This window comes from Arvicanthis niloticus, chromosome 25, assembly GCF_011762505.2.
Source record: "Arvicanthis niloticus isolate mArvNil1 chromosome 25, mArvNil1.pat.X, whole genome shotgun sequence".
NCBI lineage: Eukaryota > Metazoa > Chordata > Mammalia > Rodentia > Muridae > Arvicanthis > Arvicanthis niloticus.
In genome coordinates this window covers 13,673,289-13,688,972 of record NC_133433.1, presented here as the reverse complement: position 1 = coordinate 13,688,972, position 15,684 = coordinate 13,673,289, and the positions used below count along the sequence as shown (strand labels likewise).

The window sequence follows — 15,684 nt, the reverse complement described above, 5'->3', positions numbered from 1 at the left end:
TTTGAACTTTGTTTTGGATTAATTTAATAACCAATCTTTTTTATCTGAGTGAGAATATCAGATAAAAGCCAACATTATCCTCTAATAATTGTTACATATATTAGAGGAATCCAAAGCATCTCATTTTTAACAACTTTGGATGTAAAGGAATAAAAACAAATTGCATAATATTTTTGTCAGCAAGTACAGTTATAACTCATGGAGGGAAGTAGGCATAATTTTAATGTCTCCAGCATAATCATAACTCTCGGCCCACAGACTGTTGTAAAGTCTTTGGGTCTTAGATTTATCCCTCTTCTCACAAGAAACAATGAAGGCAAACGACAAATTCTGGTAAACACATTTCTAGGACCTGGTCGTGAAGACCCTGGACAAAAGGAACTCTTGGCACCTGAGCTGCAGAGCTCAGTCTGCATTGTCTTAATTCAAATGTAAATGTTCTTAATCTCTGACCTGTTCTCTGAGGCCTGGCTAGGCCTGAACTGTGAATTTTTTTTTAAACCTTAAATTTAAACTTTAAAAGATAAGTGCTGTATTTTTTTCTCTATAAACATGGGTAAATCAAAAAATCTCAAACTCTTGATAGAACTACCAACTGTAGCCAATGGAATATTGGCAGTTTAACTATGTTTTTAAGTCTCTTTTGCAACATTACAGTATAACCATATTTTTGAGAAACAAAACCAATCTTTAACGATGTAAGCAATCTATTTTCTCTAAAATCAACACCAAGTAGATTACCTTTATGCTATAAAGTTTTGCTGCCAATTCTTATATATGAATGCATGATAGTGCAGCTTTTAATATCTCACTAAAGAGACATTGTTTTTAAATCTTAGCTTTATACATCTGGTTTCTGAATGACTCTAACCCTGAGTTACCAATCTTAAGCCAACCTTTGTTACCAAGGTTGTAAACTTTTTTTATCATATCCAATAACTTTAGGCCGATAACCTATAACCAAGACATGTAGAACATATTTATACCTTAAAACCAATTACAAACAAAAATGAAGTGACAACACATCTTATATATTTAAACCAAACAAAATTTCTCGCTTTCTCTAGCTGTAATTTCAAGATAAAAGCACCTTGTCACAGAGATTTTTCTATGACAAACAACTCTTAACTCCCTTATTTAATCCAAAAAACCTGCTGGTCCCTTTAAAAGCGGCTTTTCCAGCTGAGCTTGACTCTTAGCTACAGGTGTTAAGCAAACTTATCAGCCGCTGCTCTGCATATTAAAACTGCCTTTGAAAACCAAGTTAAACTAGACCAAGTGTTGAATCAAGCAATTTTAACAATCTTTTGAACATTAAACATAGAACATAAAACATAGATGACCAATCATTCATACAATGAGACACATGGACATTGGCACGCCAAGGGACAAACAAAGAAGCAGAATTATGGATACTGCTCAGTGCTCTGCCTTTTTTTGTTTTTCAAATTCTTTTAAACCCAGTTCCTCTAGTCTAAGGCTGCCTTTCTTGGGCCTATAAATACTCTCCTTTCCCCAACTCACTGTCACCCCCTATTTGATTATCAATAGCATCTTTTATAAGCTCCCAAAGGCAAAGGGTGTTAGGATCTGCCTTAGTAGTTCCTGAAACCTGTCCAACTATTTCCCAGGTTTTCTTATTCAAGGTTCCTTCCTGTGGGAACCATGCACAGTATGAATTTATCTCTGCCAAAAATTTTTCTAACATATTATTTGAAACCCCTGATACTCCCGCCTGGAGCAATCCTTGTAAGCTGCGGGCAAATGCCCACTTTGAATTCTCCTGTCCCATAATTCATTGTCAGCACCTAGGTAAATATGACACCGGGCTAGTGCCTATTTCCTAGACCCTATCCCTGACAAACATACTTCCTGCAAACACAGCCTTCAACAATTAACCATAACTAGCGCTAGTATCAAAATCGTTTGCTACTTACTAAGTGTGCAGGATAATCTTCTTCTTCCATTTTCCATAGAGCTCTACACCAGACAAGATTCTTCAGCTGATCTCTTGTCCTCAGGTCTGTCCCTGTTCGGGAGCCATTCTGTTGCCACCTGCAGCAACAGCTGAACGGGTTCACCTGCAAGAGAGGCTGAGAATAGAGAAACAGGCAGGAAGAAATGAAGCCAAGACAAAGTTCTCTGATCAAGGCTCCAAGTTTAATAATTTGCTTTCACATATAAAGAGGAAGCCCCACCCCCAGAGTCTCTTCTGGGTTCAGCCCAGGGGCTGAGCAAGGAGATAGCAGTTTGGAAGGTGTCAAGGATAGCTCAGCAGGCAGTCCATTCTTCTTAGCTCAGGTAGCAGGCTCCAAGGCACCAAGGCTGGTAATGCAATGCCTCTCCTAGGTCCTACTGTTCCTTGGTCTATTGTGGTAAATGACTTTGCAGACCTGCTCAGGCCTGGGGGAAGGGCACATGTTTTGATTTGCATTATTTCCCTGATGACTAAGGATGTCGAACTTTTATTTTAGTACCTCTGGGCCCCAGTGGGAGAAGATGTACCTAATCCTGTAGAGACTCCATGCCCCAGAAAAGGCAGATGCTTGCAAGGGGGCCAGGGACTGGGGGTGGTGTGGGGAGAGGAACGTCTCAGAGGCAAAGGGATGGAGCAAAGAGTGAAGAACTCTAGGAGGGAGGACTGGGAGGGTACAACAATTGGGATATAAGTAACTAAAATAATTAATTAAAATGCATAATTGAAAACAAATAAAAATAAAAGTACCCCCCAAAAGAAAAATGGTAAAACAGAAGATGCTTTGACACAGGCACATAGGGACCACAGATCCTCCTGTGTTTCTATGAAAGCAAGTGAGTGCCATGAAAAGTGCTGTTCTTTTACTCTAGGAGTCAGATACTATTAGCTACTGATAAGCTAATCAACATTCCATACACATTTGTTAGGACGGATTACGTGCTGCACTGCAGTTTGGGGGAAGATTTTAAACATGTTTCAGTATTTCATCGAGAAGAAGGTCCTTATGCAGACTTTAACATTGTAATTACACTGGTGCTCTTTAGCACTCAAAACAGTGTAAACACTTGAGGGAGTCTATTTAAACATAATGAGAATATATTTAGTACCATGTTTTCTATCTCGTAGAAAAGTACTTGAAAGCCTGGAGGAAAGTAGTCCCCTGGGAAAGCCAGGAGTTCAAGCTTTCTTAGCCACAAACTTTTTAGAAACAGTAAACAGTGACTCAATTTTTACTCCTGAAATATATTTCTGAAGGCATATGGTATTGGAAGGTTTTTGAGGAATTGTTGAAAATTTCACCTTAAAGGTCTTATATAATGAAAATTATTATACTGTGATTTCTCCTGATTTATCAGTTTTATGCTTCTAATTTCCAATATTAAATTGGACTACTTCTTTTCACTTGTTTTTACCTTTTATTGAAAATAGATTCTTTTCTCATACAGCATAAGCTGGTTCTATTTTCCCCTACCTCTGCTTCTCCCAGTTCCTTTCATCTCCCCTCCCATTCAAATCCACTCCCTTTCTATTATTAGAAAAGAATAGGCTTCTAAAAGATAACAAGTCATAACAAAATAAAATATAATAAGATAAAGCAAAGCCATCATATGGAACTTGGATGAGGAAAACCAACAAAAGGAAAAGAGCACAAAAGAAGGAAAGTACAAGAATCTGAGACTCACCTGTTCTCACACTCAGCAATGCCATAAAAGTATTAAACTGAAAAATATAATATATACTCAGAGGACCTGATGAAGACCTGTACAGACCCCATGCTAACTGTTTCAGTTTCTGTGAGTTGTTATGAGCTTTGCTTACGAGAATTAGAGGCCCTTAGTTTTTTGGTGTTTTCCATCATCTCTGGCTCTTTTACTCTCTGACTCTTCTGCAGGGTTCCCTGAACTCTGAGAGAAGGGGTTTGATGGAGATACCTCCTTTAGAACTATGCATTCTAAGCATTCAATGAGTACAGCAGAAATAAGACATTGCTCTTTGAGTACAGCAGAATACCACTACTATTTTCTAAGACCAATAGTACTTGGTATTACCTTTGATCTCTGGGTTATATTGTCTCTCTAGTCTCTGAGTCTTTTGGCCACCCAAGTAGTATCAGGTATGGATTCCATCTCATGGAGTGGGCCTTAAGACAAATCAGACATTGTTGTTATTCCCACAAGCATTGTACCACCATTGTCCTAGCATATCTGATAGGGAGAATGGCACCTGTAGGTTTGTGGCTAGGTTGATAAGTACCTTTCTCTTTTGGTAGCCTTCAGAGTACCAAATATATTAACAGGTAGGACCTATGCAGGGACCACCTCTACCTCTACATGTTCAATGAGTTGTATAGGTGTTGTATTCAGCAATGGAGCCTTATTGTCAGTTTGTGGAAAGCAACCTGTTGTCTTGGTAACAATGTGGGTTATTTGGGGATTTCCATGGGAAACCTTTGGTTATCAACGCAATTGTATGTGATTCAGTCCTAGTACTGGAAGTTTCATTTGGTGGCAAAAGATAGCCAGTGAGGACTCTCTATCCCCCATTATTTGGAGACTTCTTCAAGATTACCTCCCTTATTTTAGAAGGTTTACACTGCACTAGGTTTCCATACCACCTGTCAAGTACCCATTAATTCTAGGTGTCTCTCCCTGCATTTACCTATCTCAACCCTGTCTCCCCATACCCACCATACCTGATCCTTGCAGTACAATGATATTGATGATTAGAATTTGTTTTAAATTTCCTAAATACAGTACATCTACTTAAAAATAAATTGGATACCATAGATAACAAATAATTACTCAAATATGTATTTTCTCTTTTTACCTTTTATAACCTTTAATATTCAATTCTTTACTTTCTATAAAATACTTTCTATAATTCAAGTATATAGCAATGAGTGGATTATGTTCTAATCAAATAGCAATTCTTAATCTTAATTAGAAATTATATTTGTAAATCTGATGGAAAAATATTTCTGAATTGAAAATAGAGCTATTGTGTTCTACTTGGTGTAATCTCTATAGAAAGGATTCCATACAAATCTAAAATAATCAAATCAAACTGAGAAATTTGATTTTGTAAAAATGAGACTGTGGATTCTAAACTAATATCAAGGACAAATGTCTGCCTTGTTCACTTTGCTGAATATATTATGCATTAATTGTAGTCATAAATTTTGAATACTATAACAAACCCAACAGTGCCTTTTGGATGCTGAGAGCTCATCCTGTGTTTTGTTAGCATTATGAGGCAAATATACAATGTGAAATTTTGATCATGAAAATAAACAAACTTTCAGTATACTTTTCTTTGGCCTCCAGGTTAGTCCTCCTGTGTGAGGAGTTCTCCTGGAAGATTTTTCTGGAAGAGAATCAGCATCTCTGTAGATTATGTTTCCAAATAAAACTGTGTCAAGAGTGATGTGTGCTCTTCGATTTAGTGTCATTTCTTTGCCCTAGACAACGGCACTGGGGAAAACTCCCTCAGAGGTTTCACCACAAATCCTGACCCAGAATGTCCAGCAGAACTCACCGGAACAATGTCAGAGATGGAGAAAGAAAAGCCAGTCAGGTAAGAACATGAAGCACATAGCATAGGTTGGAGACTTCATACTGACAGTTCAGTGGGGGCAGGGGGAGGTAAATTTCTATTTCCCTTATGAGTTAAGCAAAAGTTTAAGCAAGCAATCTACAGCAGAATCTTAGCCAGGGGACTGAACCAGAAAAGGAAAATTCACTTCATCCAGCAGTTCATCATGCATTATTGACCAGCCATGGATACTAATCAGCCATGGATACTAGTCCAGTCAGCCACTGGCTGAATGATAAATCCAACTCACACAAACATTGCAGCCACATGTGTGAGTTACTATGTCATCATGGAAACAGCCCACATACTTACTAGACATGTTTTTGAAAGATAATTTTCCAAGTACTAAATTTTTTTGAAAAATAATTTTCCAAGTGATAAAGAAATCACTATTTTGATTTTAAAAACATTGTAATATTGCAGAAGACAGATTATGATTTTCTTTGTTAGAGAAAGAGCAACATAATAACAAAAGACAGTTAGAGAAGCAAGCAATCTATCAGCCACTGAAGGAATAGTTTTTTAAATACTGTGTATAAAATGACTTGAAATATCACAAAGAGATGCCAAATTAAATATAAGTCTGTGAATTCACACACACACACACACACACGGGAGAGGAAGGGCAAAGGGGAGAAGCTGGGAACATTCTCATTTTACTGCCTGGCATGGCATTGCATGCCTGCTGACACTATTTGAGTTGCTTAGCTATGCTTAAGGTAATTGCAATGGGTATAAGAAACAATAAAAACATAAACTTCTGGATCAGGCAAAAAGAATTGTTATTCAAAGGGAAGTAGAAATAATTTGTTTCCTGCCCACCTCACCACTCTACTTCTTTTCTGTGCTCATTGCCCCAGGACTTCGTTAAAGCATCTACTGTTCATAGGAATCTTTATGATTATCTCATATTCAGAGTTCTGACTGAACTCTGAACTATAATGACTGAACAATAGATGCTAGAAAATGTATTGTAGGTGAGCACAAATGTGGTTGTACATGAAGATAAACACAACCTCACTCTTTCACACACAAACCAATGTTAAAATAAAATCTAACATATGTAGGCACAGAAAAGATGTTAAAGTCTCAGTTAAGGGCTAGAGATTTTGCAACAAAATGTGCACGTATTTATACTAGTTATGTAATTATTGATGTTTATAGAAAGGCTTTTCATTGCCATTAGTAGGCTCCCCTTATCTTTACCCTGCAATATAAGCAACTCAGGGCACAAAGAGTTTAATTAGTTTCCTATAGAAAAAGGGTCAGCTCAGAATAAAATTACATTAAAGAAGACATCAATTTCTGAGTGGTGACTTTTCTTTCTTCCCACCAAACATTCTCCTCTTTAATCAGCAGCTTAACCTCTGAACTAACTTTTCTTTTTAGCATTTAGTTTAGCATATTTAAGCTTTTCCAATAAGCTGTGGTAACTGTAGAGAAATTTTAATTTAGCAACATGGCTGCTCTAGCAAGGGATCACATCCAAAGACCTCCTAGGTCTGTATGACCTGCTTGGAATGTCACACCTTTAACCCCAAACAATGAAAGTAAAGGTTGTTTGTAAAAGGGTACAGTCATGTTGAATGTGACATTTATTCAAGGGACAGACAAAGTGACAAATCAGAGAAAGATTTGACAGAATGGGTCAAAGATAGGATGTGCCCAACTCTCATAAAACAGACAGGAAAGAGAGGCTGCTTAAGAGCAGTGCAGCGTGAGTCAAGAATAAAGGGCAGGCAGTTCAACTGAGATCAGGCAATGTAGTGGAGTTCATTTGAGCTCAGTTGGGTGCAGGTCCAGGGCAGCTCAGTTGAATTTGTTGAATCTGTGCAGTTCCCATCAGTTTGTGTAGTCAGTGCAATTCAGTTTGTGGAATTCAGAGACAGTTTTTCCAAGCAGAGCAATTCAATGAGAAGCCAAAAGAAGCCAGATTGAGTAAATCAGCTTTTAGAAGGTTAGAAGCTTCCAGGCCTAGGCTTAGGAATAGTTACAACAGAGAAAGAAGTGTTCTGGGTTCATCCAAAGCTGTATATTTGCACTGCTTGGGTACAGTTCTCATCTCATCCCTCCATCTGAGGACATATATGTGATATTTACAAGTCACAGGTACTCAGAAGATTTTATTTAATTCCATACTGTTTACTCTGCTTATAGAACTGTCTCCTCCTCTGTCAGCCCTAACAACCTCCTACCCATTCCTCGAGTACAGTCATCATATCCTCACATCTCTGGAGGAGCTTGTCTGACCTTCTTAGTGAGGTCACACTCAACTACATAAGAGCTCTTCCATGGCACATATCTCTGCAGGTGTTCATGTGATTATCTGAAGTCATCAGTCTCATCCTTTTTCTTCTCTTCCCCTTCCTCTTCCTCCTTCTTTTCCTCCTTCATGCTTCATGAAGCTAGGAATGGTATCCTCAGTACCCAGATCAATGGTGGGCACAATATTGATTAAATTAATCAGCAATGAACACAAGCATATTGAATTCAATTCTCCAGAACGCCTGAATTTTCAAAAGTATATAGATCATCAGTAGGAGTAGGCTAAGTATGAACAACACCCAAGATTCCCCAGTCATTCTCAACATCCTTGGGGAAAGTCAACATGAGGAGCATCTCACAAAGATCTGAAGGGAGCAGTGTTGTACTCATAGGGCTCAATTATTTGCTCTTTGCTAGACTTTTAGTCAACCTAACTATTCTGGGCTGACAAAAACTGTTTACTTCTAGATGACTTTTTTGATATCTTCCTGATCGTGCTCTCTGAAGTATAGCTAGCAATGCAGCTTGGGAATTATTAACAAGCTATGTGCTATATCCAAGGTAACAAAATGCTTCTGCTTTCTTAGGGAGTGGCGGTCATATATTTTCTCAGAATTAAGAAAAAAGAAAGCATGCAGTTAAAAAAAAAAAGTTCTAGTGACATACTTGATTAAAGCTAAGGGAGTTAGCATGATGCTACCTGGGGATTACAGAAACTCTCTCTTGATGTCATGTGAACCAGGGCTACCTAGATAGAATCCTATGGATATCCTTGCATATCATTACACAGAATCAAAGATAACTGTTGAAGGGAAACATTACTGCACAATATACCCAGTGAATCAAGATTCTTTTGGTATCCGCAGTAAATACAAAACAGTATATTCAGCTTTGAACAATGTAAAGTTTAAAAAGTTCTCCTAGTTGAAAGACATTGAGGGTTTAGTTGATTATAGGCTAAAGTAAATATGTGAATCCCTAGTTCTTACTTCAAGTTTTAAGTTTACAAAAAATATACTATTAATAAAATCTAAATGTAAGATATTTTTTAAAGTACATTCACTTCATCGTCTGACCTAAACTTTGGACCAAAAGAGATTATTGGATCTGAAAGAGTTAACAGTCATTTGTGGATATTGAGTGATGTAGATTTGAAATTTCTGTAAAAATTGCAGGGTGGTATTACTGGTTTCATATTGATTTCCATCATGTGCAGAAGATGGAGAGAGGAAAATTTTAACAAAACATGAACATAGACACTGCCACCTGCATCAGGCACTAAAACAGAACCAACAATATGTACCCATAGATGGGGAAAGTTATTAAGTATTGGTTCACAAGATAATAGAAGCTGAAAATAACTGGTCTTTATAGTCAGCAACCAGATAACCTGGACACCCAACTGTGTATTTCTACTCCAAGGGAGATTCATATAAGTTTCATTGTAAAAGCAACAAGCACAAGACACAAAAGCCAATTTTCCTTGTCCTGTGAAAAGACAACAAGTGACAAATGTTAAGCTCAAAATGTGAGGATCTAGAGACCTTCTGCTGGTTCTGTGACCCAAGCTATTTAGGAGAGGTAATCTGCTGTGCTTGGTCTTATGATATCCTTGTACTTTTCATCAAAAACACACTACTAATGTTTTCCCATGTATCAAGGTCCCCATGGCCCTATCAAGTGGATATGTTATGCATTTTTTCTCTCACCATCTCCATTCCATATATATATACATGTATATATATACACACACTCATATATAAGTATATGTATATGTGTGTATATATATATACATGTATATATGAAAGTGTGTATATGTATGTATATGTGTATGTATATATATACATATATGTGTGTATATATATACACATATATATAATATATAATATATATATATAAATTAAAACTACACAGAAGCCTGTCTTTCTGATTCTAACATAAGGGTCTTCTCACTACTTCACAGTCTTCTTGGCTCGTGCTTACTCAAAACTCTTGAACATAAAATTTGCATTCACTTGAACACACAACTAATGATATTCATTGTGTCATAGAGAGAACTGCAAAGATAACTATTCAGAAAAGTAAGAATTCGGTTAACAAAATAATCCATTGTACCTTAGCCTCAAATATTGTTTTGTAAGAATAAAAGAATGTGTGTATGAATTTAAGTACAGTATGTCTCCTTTGTAATTTATGTAAATACAAAAAAGACATTATAGTATTTATTATATAAATTTGATTTTCATAAAACAAAATATTTCTATTATATCTTAACTTGTCTTGCATAACATTTTAAAGGTAGCCAAAATTAATTTTACATCCAAATATTACTTATCTTAAATATATGGCATCTAAGGAAGATTTTAAGACATCTCAGTACTGCATGTCCACATTTCTGATTGGAATCTGTTTGTGTTAAAGCAACGTTCAGGTATCTTTCCCCTTTTTATATCTTTTCACAACATTTTCTTAGTTGTTCATTTGAGAAAAAAAATTCTCTGTAAATCTTCCTTCAAAAAAAATCAACTAATTTGTTTTCTTGTCAGAGAATCATTTAGCTTCTGAAAGATAGAGGGTTCACTCTAGGAAGATCCATTGAAGCCATTTGTCCATTACCAAGAAAAAAAAGGGGGTCTGTTTGTAGCATTCTATCTTAGCATATCCTTATTTTTTTAAATATAAAAAAGGTACAGTTTGATGGACACTAATGAATACCAAACGAAAGACATGTTTTGGCTGGAAATGTCAAATAGCTACATCTGAAAGAGAAGCCAGAACTGGGTGCTGATAGGTTAAGTGGTTAAATGGCAAACAAGGAAATGAGTAAAGCATTCAGCGCCTGAGTCGGGGTGGGGCTGCTACAAGTCTGACTTCTCCAGTACAGAACGCAGCCTTCACTGCTACCCAGGATGCTGAGAAGGAAGGTTATTTCTATGAATAGCTTGCTCTGTTCATAATAGCAATCAGTCTCTATTTGGGTGGCTTTAAACTAAGCAATCATTTCGCAGCAGGAGCAATGAGAGGAGAGGAGAATTCAGAATCTCATCAGCACTCATAAACACTGATGTTTATTGTTCTGTAACTAGCAAAAGCAAGAATCACTGCGGGAAAGATGCTTTAACAAACCATATGTGACTGTATAGCTGAAATAGGAAAGGAATGTCAGCTATCGAGTTTACAACAATAAAACAAAATTAGTCGTACAATGATTTGTAAGCTTGTGATTTAAAATAAATAAATAAATAAATAAACATAGGGAAACCAGCCATGCTAGTTTAGTTTCGTGAAGTATTTTGGGAAATATTGTGAAAATTACGTGCTATCACTTTTAGTCCTAAATTAAAACTTCCCTCTATGGTAAACACTGCTTTTGTGATTAATTATTAAAAACTCTTAGGACTAGTTGTAGCAGCATATGCCTGTGATGCCAGCATTTTTCAGATAGATGCAGAGAGATCCACAGTGGAGAATACCCTTTGCAATATGGCAATTTTAAGGCCAGCCTGGATAACACGAGATGCTGTTTCAGAAAACAAATGAATAAAAAATAAAACACTTTGAACAACAGATTACTAATCGATTCTCAGTATTGATCACTGACTTCTCTCACTAGCTATATGACAGATTAAATATCTGTAAAGAAAATTCTTCAGAGAGAATATAACTTAAATCACTAGCTAAAATGTACTTTTATAGCATAACTAAGGTGATAGAAAAATAAACGAAATGGATGCAGATTTTTAAGAATTGAAGTTTGTTCTTGTGATTTTTGTCCACATTTATATGGCCTGGATCTGGATTAAAACATGATATTGGTGATGCATAGCACAGGGGGCTAAACTGAACAGAAGAATAAACTGGAGACTCCTCTCTAAACTTGGACCCTGAAAAGCAAACCATTGAAAAGTAAACTATCCCTCAAAACACACAGTGAAAATAGAACTTACCTTTGTTCCACTTCTAACTCAGGGGAGGGGAAAAGGAAGAGATGAGACAAGATGGGAGCAGACAAGATTAAAAGAGGAAAAAAAAAAAAGATAGGTGTGGAAAGTCAAGAATATGACAAGGAGAAAATTACTTCCCTGGGGATTGTATGCTATGAGTCAGTATAAAACAAGGCCTACAATAGAAATTCCTAATATCTAAATCTTACAAAAAAAAATTAGCACAGTTTAAAATACACATTTAGAATTATTCCATGGAAATGTGCAGACATTGTCTCGATTTTGTGGAGGGGAAAATACTTTCAAACCAGTTTTCAATATCCCAACAGATAAAATCACAACAAATATTGTGATTGATAGTAAAAATTACTAAGTGAGAGCCAGAGAGATGGTTCAACAGTTAAAAGCTCTCCGTACTCTTACATGGGACTCATAATAGGTAGATCAAAACCTGGTGTACGTCCAGCACCAGGAAATCCAGTGCTCTCTTCTGACTTCATAGGCCACTGAAGTCACATGCACAAACCCACATATGAAGACATAAACAACATAAACTTCTGCAAATACGGCAATAGAAACAGACCCTGATGGTTAGTGAAAATGATAAAAATTATCAGACAGCATATAAAATAAGTATATTTAAAGTCCCAGGGTGGGGTGGTAACCAAAGGGGCTCCTCCTCCTCTGAGGAGAAGGGGAGGGAGCAATGGGGGGAGGGGATTTTAAGGGTGGGCCTGGGAAGAAAAGAGGCAGGAGGGCTCTGATAGAAATATAAAATGAATAAAAAAAATCATGTCCTGAAAAGGGAATAAAACAAAAGTACAAACTAATGAGTACACTTATTTTCACACACACACAAAAAAAAAGAAGCACAATTTTTATAATGAAAATATAGTGAGTGAGCTTGTAATAGAGGAGATTACACAGGTGAAGAATCCATCCAGTGGATGGTGGATCTGAAACACAGAGCACAGTGAGAGGAAACACAACATGCATATAATCAGAATTTCAGAAGACAAATGCCATGAGAGAAAAGATAACTCACTCGCTGAAAGAAACTATGAGGCTTGGAACCTCAAATAAATGCAAATCAATGAAAATAAATTTACCTTAAATGCACTCTAGTGAAACTTGAAAGAACAAAAGATGAAAGTAAGATCTTTAAGCTAACCAGGAAATAAGTATAAAACAAGTATTTGATTCTCAACAAAAATCTATGGACACCAACAGAGAGGAGAATGGCATGATTCAGATTTCATGATCCAGGCTAAAAATCTATACCTGCTGAAATTGCTTTTCAAAAATAGCAGGAAAGCTTGGCCAAGAAGGAGAACTGTGAATGAAAACCCCTGGAAAGAACAGAGACTGACTGACTATCACAACTGTCCAACCAATGTGACGTCTCCCCATCTTTCATCTGGATCAGATGCTAATCAGATGCCTCTGATAAATGCCTGACTGCCCAGCCTTTGACTAACATTTCAGCCTTCTTGGGCCCCTATCACAATATCCTAATGCCAGTAGGAAAAGCAGTTACAGAAAAAATATGACATCCATTAACCCACCTTACAGGCTGAGATGCTAAGTCAAAAGGCCCGCATTTTGGCAATAAGTTAAGATTCTTAGGTCTCAATTGACCCCATAGCCACTGACTCTGACTTTGGGAAAAAGAAAAGATGAACCAATGATTTGATTCAGTTACAAATCAGACAGAGGAATGAGAGGACTAAGTTAGCCAGAGCCAGGCTGACTCCATGACAGGCTACAAACTGGCAATTTGGGAGACAAGGTATAAGTTTCTGTTTCCCAGAAATGAGGACCCGGACCCAAGAACCCGTGTTCAGCCAACCACAGCTGTGGGCAGCCAATCTGAGGATGCCTTGCCACCTTAGAAAGTCCCCACAGCCCTAACTAATCACAAAAGCACCCATCTCCCTGGAGACAGAGCCAACCAATCAAGGAAAAGAAACATAAAAGTCATCCACTCCTACCCTAACAGGCTTTAAATTGAACCTGCAGTGCACGCACCTGGGTCTCCATTCCCAAACAGGAAGACCTCTGCACGCAGAAAATTCAGCTGAATAAACGCTATGCTTGTGCATGCGTTTTGGGATTGGGGTCCTCCTTCAGAGATTCTTGGACACTAACGCTATGAAGATATTGGAATGTTGCGGGTTCAGAGGCAAATTACTTTCTCCTGGACTAGTTCTAGCACTGTAAAACTCCCTTGCGTACCTCTGTGTGTGAACTAACAGCATATGACTACAAGAATCTATTAGCAGATCACTAACTTCCATCAATCCAAAAGCTGTGAATGACATGAGATCAATCGCATCCTAAGACTATAGAAAAGCTTCCTTCTATCTTACTGTACCTGCCTTTCTGATGTACTCTTTGATGTATTTTAAACTTGCTTAATTTAAGACTTTCTTTGTTCTGTGAGACTATAAAAATTTTGTAAGATTTCCTCCATGTTGGAAAATGAAATTTGGACTAACGTAAATCTGTGTTCCAGGGCCATGGCCATTCGAAACATCTCCATAATAAACTATATTTAATTCTCTCAGAAATACGAAGAATAAATTACATATATTAAGTCAATCAAAATTGAAGAGACTATAGATAAAGTTTTAACAGATGTGCTTCAATAGGGGGTGAATCATCTGACAAAGAAAGACACAAAATGTAATTTCTGGGACTCCATCAGAAAATAAATTTAAAATGGTCATAAAAGGCAAAGGTCAATGGTGGAGATTTTAACACAGAAATTGTGGAAGTACAGAAACCACCTGCCTTATGATCTCAAAGAGCTCCTTCCCATTAAATATGACTTAGGGGATTTGGATGACGATGGCGTGCCAATGCATCAGTTATCAGGTTATCAAGAACATAGCACTTTGCTGGAAGTTGTCAGTGGAGGTTATGCATGTCTAAGGAGAGAATATAGATAAAGTAGTAATACATTCAGCTCAGGCTTGCTGTGAGCATAAAACAGTCCCCCCAAAATAAAGTCAATTTTAAATGTAACAAACTGTAAATAATAGTGATTGGCATAAAAAAGTATTGAAGAATTGATTAATTTTAAGTTTTCTTTATTTAATCTGCATGTTAACAAATTTTTGGTAAACACTCAAAATGGAATTTTTATCCTCCATGTGCTAAGCTCATACAGTTGTGTGTTATGAGACAGTAGGTGAAAGAAAGCAAATGTAGTTCTGTCAACTACAAAATGGAATTCATAATTCTGCTTTCCTAGCGTGAGTGATTGTAAAATACTTGTCCTTGCTTATGAATAATGGATTATATTTCAAAATAAGTAAGTATGCAATATATTTGAAAACTGAAATTAATAAATCAGATGCAAAGGACTGTAGAGAAACCTTTGGTCTAATGTAATATGTAATTACTTACAGTTTATATAGAATATAAGCAGAAGCTGATCATTGACTAAGCCAATGATGTATTGTAAAACCTCTTATTTAGCTTATTATAATATGTGTTTTGCTAGCAATTTAAAACCCTAGTACCAGGAATATGCTATTTGTTTTTGAGGTTTTGCCCAGTGAAGTCCTGTAGACCCCTAAATATTATAGGCTATTTTTGATGGTCTTTATTAACATGCAGAACCTGATAATAAGACCCCATTGTTGAAGACACAACATGCTTTCATCATGGAACACAGACAAATTAAGCTGGTACTGAAATGGAAGCTTGATCCCCACTGGTTAGATTACATAGTATTAAGGTGCTATGCACATGCTACCAGAGAGAATGTAATTATCAGTTCCACACAGCCATGAACCTTGCAAGCTACAAGGACTGGCTTGACAAGATATGTTTACTAATGCAATAGTGACACAAATGTTAGAAGGATACCCAACTACTTTCTTATGGGATCTAAGGCCC

General features: G+C 36.9%; 1 protein-coding gene across 2 annotated transcripts in view; it reads left to right on the top strand.

Moving 5' to 3' along the window:
• The window catches only part of Cngb3 (cyclic nucleotide gated channel subunit beta 3), a 183,081-nt gene that overhangs the window by 19,424 nt on the left and 147,973 nt on the right, over positions 1–15,684 (top strand). For both annotated transcript variants that reach the window (XM_076924115.1, XM_076924114.1), the window contains exon 3: positions 5,440–5,551. In XM_076924115.1, the coding sequence (XP_076780230.1) occupies positions 5,440–5,551 (112 nt within the window). The remainder of the gene's footprint in view (positions 1–5,439; positions 5,552–15,684) is intronic.